This window comes from Sinocyclocheilus grahami, unplaced genomic scaffold, assembly GCF_001515645.1.
Source record: "Sinocyclocheilus grahami isolate Dianchi unplaced genomic scaffold, SAMN03320097.WGS_v1.1 scaffold337.1, whole genome shotgun sequence".
NCBI classification, from domain to species: Eukaryota; Metazoa; Chordata; class Actinopteri; order Cypriniformes; family Cyprinidae; genus Sinocyclocheilus; species Sinocyclocheilus grahami.
The window spans coordinates 420,481-429,936 of NW_015505516.1; the positions used below are offsets into that span (position 1 = coordinate 420,481).

Consider the following 9,456-nt stretch of genomic DNA (forward strand, 5'->3'; position numbering starts at 1 on the left):
TATGTAATTCGCAATGCTTCACTGGATTGTAGTTCTTTCCCTCACTAAATCCAGTACACAGTCTTGTACCTTTGTCTTTATGTCTGATTTTCGAATACCTTTTGTACATTAAATAAAAGTTTGTAATGATGTGATTCACCTCATAGCTGGTTGATTTGGTTCATGGCTTGTAATGCCATAATGAAGTCTTTTAAAATCCCTATTGGAAAAATGTATGATAAAAATACTTCCGGAACCGACGTCGCTGAAAAAGTGTCTGAACACTAATGCACTCTGTTAATACGCCCTATACAGTTCTGAAAACAGAGAAATTTAGTCAGGAGACTAAAGAAAGACAAAGGCAGATATTTCCATAACCTTTAATTCTGAAAAATAGATCTTTAAATAGTTTTACAAATATTATATAATTTCTGACATCTTTAAGTAAAATGTAAATAATGCCACAAAACAGATAAATACAGTAAGTTGTATGGGAAACTGAGTATTACTGCATAAAGCACATGTAAGGACTACATAAACTGGCATAAACATTGCACAGAGTAAACTCTTAATTTGCTCGAATGAAGCCTTCATAAAAGTACTCAACCTTAATAATGTATGCTAGATGGAGAAATACAGTGTACAATGTGACCATTAAATACTTGATTAAGTTGGGACAGACACCTCTAGGTTTACAGCAAGAAACATGTTACTGACCATATGAATGAATGCAAAACAGTTATCATGAACCGCTCTGGACCTGAACGTACATTTTCGTGATGTTTAAAGACCTTAACCCAGTTGTAAAGTGTATGTTTCTATGGGTGTGTTTGTGTGTACCTTCCACTCTCATTTCTTTTCCAACAGAACTTCCTCCTCTGTCTCAAACCTATCAGGCTGCGTTGGTCTGATTGCCTGTGGTTGAGTCACTGCATACCTGAGTACAAAGCAAATTCATCTATAGTTTCCTCACTTCCACGCCTATAATGATATGTTTATTGAATGTGTATGTGTGTATAAAAGAGAAAGAGACTGAATAGGAGATATCGGAGCGGAAATGTGTGCGTCTTGATATATTTGTGATAATGTTCCAGTGTAGGCAGTATAGAAAACCCATCTGAAAGTGTTAAATATGGGTTATAAAGATACATTTTGTCACGTCCAATGTCCACTTCCTCAAACAGGGCTCGACCCATAGAATAGCTGCATCCTTTCTAGTCATTTAGGATCTATTCAGGGTCATAACTGATTGTGTTCTTCATTTCAGGACTTTCTTACTTCGCTTTCTTTTAGATCCTTCCAAAACTTGTTTTCGAGTGACATTCTCATTCCCCCTGCTTGTTTTCATCTGTCATTGTCCATCATGCTCCAGGGATGGAAGTGTGTTGGATCCAGCACATGAGTCCCAACCCAGTGCAGCAGTGAGGAATACCAGTGTATCCCCACAGCCTGATGTCCAACTGTCCCTCCCCAGCTAGAAAGTACCCTGAGTGGGCCGAAAACCCAGTGAGCCAGCCAGTGCTGGTCCACGGCTGCGTAGCAGGAGGAAACCACGCCATTGACCACCACCGTGCCGTGGCGGGTGAGCGGCGCAAAAACTCCCTTGTCCTCCTGTATTTGGATCCTAGTGACCCGGGACAGATGTCCCTGCTGTCCTGCTCCTTGTGTGGACACCACGCACTGACCTGGCAGCACATCACTAGCAAATACAGACTTCAGCTCTGCACTCACTACAGGCCCTGAGCAGTTCCCTTCGGATACAAACAGGAGATGCGCCGCCGTCAAGGTCAGTTTAGCACCCGTGTCCGTCTCGATGGCATAGAACTGCTTCTCTGCAGAAGGATCGCGGTCTAGGAAGGCGATGACTTCGCTGTAGATGAGCAGCCCGCTTCCGTCGCTCTCTGATGAAGCGAGTACTTTTTCACCAGGCTGTAAGCTGTCCATAGTCTTCATGCTTCCATCCTCAATGGTGACAAGAGCCGATGCGGGAAAACAGCCGCCGGTTTTTGCAGCCACAGAGTGCTCTGAAAGAGAAATATAATGACAAACAAACAATACAATTGTCCCTTTTCTTTCCTTGATGCGCACAGTAGCCTAAAATAATTCCAAAGGTCTCGTGTGTTTATTAAAGCTCGGGGTTGGATTGTTCAGATGGCACAGTGCCATTCTCAGATTAATCTTCAATCTTTAAAACACACACACCCAAGCACAAACACACTCCCGTTCTCATTGTAAACCCATAAAAATCCAATCAAACACAGAGTTGCAGTGGAAAATAACCTGGCGTGTGCAGGCAAACATTTCAAGCGCCATCCTTCAAGCTAATTAGTTTTTTCGCACGACTCTACTCAGCAGGTAAAAATGCAATAAAAGCTAATAAATAACCACTTGATTGAATCCCAGCTCCCTATGACTTCTGTCCAACAGAAGTGACTGGGGTCTGGAGCGATGTATGCATTACAAAAACCGGAATGAGTCTTAAGTCTCTGTTGAGTCCTACACAAATATTTGGGAAAGGTAAGTACCAAGGCCAGGTGATAAGACAGGCTGAGATAAGAGCTCTGAGAAAAGGGGACAACAGAGTTGCCGTCTGGAAAACAAAGGACTTGGTTAATCATCTCACAGCACTTTAGCAGCCAGTCCTACTTCTTAAGGCACATTCTCTCTCTCTTACATAAACACACACACACATACATACATATTTACTTTTATGCACTTCTAGCATATGTATGTGTGCTCACAACTCCAAATTTTATGCCGTTTTGTTTATATTTGAGTTCTGAATAACTGAATAATATTTCGCAATGTTGTATCATCTCTGGTTAACTGTCTCTTTCTTCTTTTTATACTGAAGTACGTGACTGAAATCTTGCAATAACAGTTGAAGAAGCCAACTGAAGAACACACCTATAGAGGACTTTGATAAAGCAGAAGTAGACAACAGGTCTTGCTTGTGTTTGCATGCTCTATCAGAAAGATAACAGAAGGGCCTCAAATATGTCCACACACAGGTCTCATTTCTCTCTAGCAGTGGTGAAATGATTGAAGTAGAATAAGTTACCAAGTTGAATAGTCCCAGATTCTTATTGGCAGATAGGTGATGAGATAAACAAATAATCCAAAACATTTGCAGAAAGAAGTATCATGAAGAAAAGGTATTGCGAGTTTGTTTTGTTGTTCCAGTTATGTATGTGTTTGTGTGGTAAGAATGGGTGTTAAATTAAATTACTTCATTATCTTCAATGAGAAGACAATGTATGCAACAGGTAATTTTTAGCATCCGAAAAATGAAAATGCAGGTCAAGAGAGAAGAAGAGACAATAAAACACTAAATGGGTGCACTTTTACTTTCCTGGTTGTCTGGCCAATAAATTGGTCTCTGCTGACTCAGGTAGAGGCAGGTGTTTAAGGTTTAATGATGTGGTCTGTTACCTGTTGTTACCTTCATCCCAGGTCTACCACTTATCTCACCCAAGTTAATGAGAAATGACCATCTTCACCACAATAGGACACACCTGATTTAATTGCACACTGAACGCATATGAATCTTTCAGTCTGGAGTCTCTTAGTTCAAACATCGGAGATCAGACTGGACAGTTTTACACCATCAATCATAACACTGTTTTTTAAATTCACATAATATTCCAATTTTCCCCTTTTAGATGAACTCAACTATAAATGTAAACTATTGAAGTTCCATGAATAAAGTCTCTGGCTGAATGTTATATTATATTACTCTGTATAGCACATTGGATATGGTTACGTTTCATATAGTTGTATTGTAAATAAACAGATATATGTAGTCTCAGCCCTACCTGACTTGACGCTACAGTGGATGTAAGATTTGGACTCATAGTAGACCCAATCAAATCCGGCCTCCACAGCAAGACGTGCCAACATGCCATATTTATTACGGTCGCGATCAGAGGTGGTGATATCGACAGCTCTTCCTTCGTAATGCAGTGAATCTTCAAAGTGATTGCCATCTTCATCCCAACCCTCGGTCACCCTGAGCTTCACCCTAGGCCACATGTTCAGCACAGAGATAGCCAGAGAGTTCAGCTTATCTTTACAGCGCTGTGAACGCAACAAGGAAAGATGTTTAGACCTGGGTTACACACGTGGAAGATGATGGCTTGCATTTACTGGAATTTTGCAAGAAATACGCAAACAAGACAAGTTATAACTCCAAAGGGCAAAACAGACTGAATCTCTCTCTCTCTCTCTCTCTCTCTCTCACACACACACACACACACACACACATCACAGGGCAAGACAGAAGACAGACAGAATTGATGCAAATGACATTTCTGTTGTTGAGGTAAATAAAAACATATCCAGAGATCTGCAAATGATACTTTAAAGAGTCCAGGATCACCTCTTTAATGAGTTGAAGTGTATGGCTATAACACCACAAATAATATGTGAAATAAATGAACGGGCTAAATCTTTAACTCTTGTTTACATAAAGATGATTTGATTACTCTGATTTAAGTTTTGGAAATTAGTATTTAACTTCCATTTGTTTACCCTGTTTTGTATCTTCCATGCAGAGCTCACTGTACACTTTCCAATCATTAGTTTTTGCTTTCTTAAATAAATTAGAATTGATTCCTATATTAACTAATTAAAAGAGTTTATGTAATCCCAGTTTTTCTACATTAACATGCCATACAATATGCAATAGTTTTTGTTTTTAGCCCAGGCACCTCTCTTTCATGCCTGAAGAGTTTGTTTTCAAAAGCACCCACGTAAAACATTATATAATGACAAATTATTGAATCATGAGGAGAACGGAGTGATGCTTGAAACCAAAAATATATACTGACTTATTTTTCCATTCCACAGGTATTTTTCAACGACCAAGGTACAAAATGTTGAGTGATTCACTAACCACATTCACCACCCTTTAGAATACACAAGACAAATTTGCTTTTAACAGCAAATTCATATTTCGGCATGGAAACAAGCGTTCATTACCAAAGTACAGATATACTGTAACTAACCACAATTTCGGCTTCATTATTTGGAAAGGAAATAAGAGTCATAAGTTCAGATTCATGAGTCATTTAAGATTTATTTATAAATTGTTTAAATAAACCACAAACTAAATGGAAAGTTTATTTATTTTTGAAACTATTTCCATTTATGACTAATAAGTCATACTCTAATGTTAGTTAGTTTATTTTTTTTAAATATTCACATTGTACATAAAAGAGCACATTAACATATTGAAAAGTATTTGACAGGTCCTAGATTTTCCTTGAATGACCTGTAAGTTCCACAGAGAACCATCATAAAAACATAATATTCTCTAGTCATTTAACAAACAATCTGTTTTCTGCTTTGAAGAATTAAGAAACCAATATGCTGATCTGGACCAGCAACGTAACATCAATAACTTTTTTAAATCCACAAAGAACCATACAGCCAAACTCAAGAACCCAAACGTAAGATTTCGTTTTTTTTTTTAAAACATAAGATTCTCTGCTGAACCCGAGAGCCATCGAAGAAGCTTTATTATAAAGCGATTTTAAGAGACAAACCGCTGTCAGCAATCAATTCCTCTGCAAGCTGTTAAGATCGATAGGAGCGCGTCAGTGGGACTGAGCAAAGGGCACACCGCTGAGCAACAGGTTTAATGCGCTCGTAATCGAATCAAAGCCACTGAGTGTGTTTCTAATGGGCAGATAATTGAATTCATTCGAGCTGCATTATCCGAGTGTCGCTCACCTGCGTCATGAGTCGATCCGCACCTGTGTTCTCCTCATCTTTGAAGATGATATCGGGGTTGTAGTTCGGTGTGAGCTCTTTAAAGCGCTCCGAGGTCCTGGTGATCTTGCCCTCGTGTCTCCCACTGGCTCCCAGTGTCTTTTCGGCTACATTTGGACTAAACTGCTTGTAATTAAGGGGTGTCAGTTTCTTTGGAGGCCGCCTTTTCCCATGTCCCCTCCCCGGCCCACAGCCCTCGTTAACAGGTGCGAAAATCAGGGCGCAGCCGACGAGGAGCCCAAACACCACGGGGAGACGCATTCCACCTCAACCCGCCGGGCACTCCGACACGGAGTGGTGCGGTGGCACAGCTCGCCGTTCAATTTGAAACTACCCCCCGGAAGATCCTTATTCCCCCCCACGGGGTAAAAGATGGGGAGGACAAACCCTCTACTTCTTTATCACCCTTATCCTCGCCATCGTCCGTGCGTAAAAGGCGCTTTACGCAGAGGCTGTCATGGAGAGACGCCGGAGAAAAGATCCAGTGATACCAAGTGTTCAGTGCCCATAGAATGCGAAACGCTGGTCTCTCAAGAAAATCACCGAAATGAGAGTGAGCAGGCAAGTCCATTTATTTATCTAACAGATTCTAGGAGCGAGAGATACAGGGTAACTCCGACGCACACTGGGAGAGCTGTCAGACTCGGAGAGACTGCTGCGGCTGCTGTCTTTGAATGAGCACGTCCTTTGGCGCACGTCAAGTGATCTGAGTTGCCGGCGAACTGAGACCGCACCCTGCCAGTTTTTTGCCCCTCTCTATCCCTGCCTGCCACTCCTCCCCACGGGTCACATTGGGTGCGTCGTATACCCACCGGCTCCCTTTAACGCTTCACAGCGCCTGGCTGGGCAAACACAAGTCTCGGGGAAGAACTGTGGACTCCGACTCTCCCATTCATAGATCCACAAATAGAGAACGAGCCTGGCTGCTCCTCAAACAAACGTGAGCGACTGCTGCCCTCCCCTACCTCTTTATAACATTGATACGCTTCAGGAAACACACTAGACTAGAACCTGGCGCATTCGTTTGAATGATTGTTCATTTATTCATCAGAAGACGCCCGTTTGTTTAGGCTGTTCATTTAGGGTGACAGGTGTAACGACGTTACTTATGAGTCAAAGACAAGTGATTTTTTTTGTCCTGATCTATTGTTATGCAATGTTACATAAAAGTAAAGTGGTGTCTAGAAATAAGAGAAAATACTGACACTCTTTAAAAAAAGAAGGAAGAAATAGGGATGTTGTTTGCAGAAGTAGTTTGGCAATGTTTTCAAAAAAATAAGCAGTAAAGCACCCCTACCTCTTTATAACATTGATACGCTTCAGGAAACACACTAGACTAGAACCTGGCGCATTCGTTTTTAATGATTGTTCATTTATTCATCAGAAGACGCCCGTTTGTTTAGGCTGTTCATTTAGGGTGACAGGTGTAACGACGTTACTTATGAGTCAAAGACAAGTGATTTTTTTTTGTCCTGATCTATTGTTATGCAATGTTACATAAAAGTAAAGTGGTGTCTAGAAATAAGAGAAAATACTGACACTCTTTAAAAAAAGAAGGAAGAAATAGGGATGTTGTTTGCAGAAGTAGTTTGGCAATGTTTTCAAAAAAATAAGCAGTAAAGCCATTTTGTTTTCAAATATTAATATTTGAAAACATTTATTTGTCCAGCCAGATCAAATCCAGTATGGTGTAATAAACAGGAAGGAAGCCATTTTGGTGTCATGTGATCTTTTAGACCCTCATAACTATGTGTCAGGCCATTAAAAAAAAATTGCACATTTTAAATCAAATGGAATAACTCTCAATATTTGTGACTTTAAAAATCATGACATTTGTACTAGATTTCTAAATTATTTCTCCTTTGTCATCTTGGGCATCCTTATCTGCATTGACCCTCATGGCAATTCATTATAGCTTATGGACAAGCATTGTGAAAATTCAGTTGAGCTGAAAAAATTTTGGTCTGTATATTACAGCCTCCTGGTTCCAGGTTCGATTCACATCAGCTGCTCAATGGATCTTATTTGTATCAAATATTAAAGGACAGAGCTCCACTGTGTGCTGGCCTTTGCTAAGGTAATGGGCAGTGGTGGGACCTGCATGAGGGGTTCACTGTTCTAATTGAAGATGAAGCTGGTAAAGACAGGAGCATATAGCTTGGAAGACTGTTACACAGGAGCAGCTCTATTCTACAGCACTGAGAGAAGACGCTCCACTTACACAAGTCATGACTGTGTGGAGGTAGCCAGTGGTCAGCACCTTAAGAACAGATATATCCACGACACTCGAAGTCTGTTCACTTTCTCTTTAAATGAGGGAAAGGAAACAGACCCAAGTCTTCCAAATTAGCTCTGCAAATATTTGCCGGAAAGGGGCTAGTGGTTTTGTGCCCATTTCAAAAGCAAATTTAACAGACATGGTGTTTGGTGTTGATTTATTTTATTTTTTTTATTATTTATGTCTGTAAATATCAAAGTATTTTAAGTTTGGGGGTTGGTATGTCCTAATTTGGAACAAGGAGTAAAAGAGAGTAATTGAGTGGATGAGGAAAACACTACTGTGACTCTTCCAATCAAACTCACTTTCACTTTGACCATTTGGTGCAGGTCAGTGTGAAATTGTGGCCATTTTTCCCATCCCTCATTCTTACCATCATGGCCCATTGTTCCTCTAATCAATCATTAAATTTTTATTCCTTCCCTGTTGGTTGTTTAAAACTCTCTTAATGGCTATTTATATTGAACTATAACGGTTTTCTACCTTAACTGGACCAGTCCATCCATTCTCCTAACCGCTTGTCCCATGTAGGATCACATGGAACCCCACAGGGCAGACCATCAGAGGGCTAACACACATATTCACTCGCATCAATTTACTTTTTTGTCTCTCCAATTCACTTGCATCTCTTTAGATTGTGGAGCATCCAGAAGAAACCCATGCCAACACAGGGAGAACATGCAAACTCCCCACAGAAAGGCCTCATTGCTCAGCAGGGAGTCCCAGGCTGTGTGGCGACAGTGCTACCCACTGAGCCACCATGCCGCCCTGTATCTGGATCATTAATCTAAATATATTCTTAATATGAAATAAGCACTTCATGAGTTACAGTCACTGGAGTCTTGAAGAACTTTGGCCAAGCGCTTCCCTAACTTACTGGTGACTTCTTTCCACTATAGCTCACCTTCCACAGATAGGTGATTTTATCTACAGGTACCCAAGTCCTCATGGGAACCAGGTACGTTTGAGCAATCCCAGCATGCATAAATGGAATGCAGTGGATGAGCATATTTTCAAGTTTTTGCATCTTGACTTTGGAGATCACAGAGACACAATTACAGAGCGTGTGGATCCCACTGAGCATGTCCTCTTCCCTTTGATGGACGTAAATAAAGATATGGCTTCTTGCAGGCCTGCCTGTTGAACTTGGCTGTTGACAATGCCTCAGAAGTGGTCAGATCCAGTCAGAAATCCCTTCTGCCGTCAAGAAAAGAGCCCACGTCCTTAAAGGCAACACAGCAGCGGCTGTTCCCCGTCAACCGGGCGATGGCAGTGGTCCAGACGCCAACCCAGGCTCTTTTAGCGAGAGTCCATTGATGTAGCAGAGTTATTAATTTGCCCTGTGAAATAAGAGGACACCCGGGCCAAAACAGAGGGAGATGGGTGCCTTTCAAATAATGCCAGCCAGGGAACCTTTCATCTGCTGT

At 41.1% G+C, this 9,456-nt stretch overlaps 1 protein-coding gene across 2 annotated transcripts; it reads right to left on the reverse strand.

The window, feature by feature from the left end:
- Positions 1-1,289: 1,289 nt before the first annotated feature.
- LOC107602904 (indian hedgehog B protein-like) lies at positions 1,290-7,499 on the reverse strand. 2 transcript variants are annotated; one of them, XM_016295519.1, is made up of 4 exons: positions 7,049-7,499; positions 5,713-6,716; positions 3,795-4,056; positions 1,290-2,003 (listed from the first exon to the last, which is right to left on the reverse strand). In XM_016295519.1, the coding sequence occupies exons 2-4, from the start codon at positions 6,010-6,012 to the stop codon at positions 1,324-1,326; spliced, it is 1,242 nt and encodes a 413-aa protein (XP_016151005.1). In that variant the 5' UTR covers positions 6,013-6,716; positions 7,049-7,499; the 3' UTR covers positions 1,290-1,323. The 2 variants fall into 2 exon arrangements, with proteins under 2 accessions (XP_016151005.1, XP_016151004.1); XM_016295518.1 differs by lacking the exon at positions 7,049-7,499 and having other exon boundaries at positions 5,713-7,028.
- Between the last annotated feature and the right edge of the window lie 1,957 nt (positions 7,500-9,456).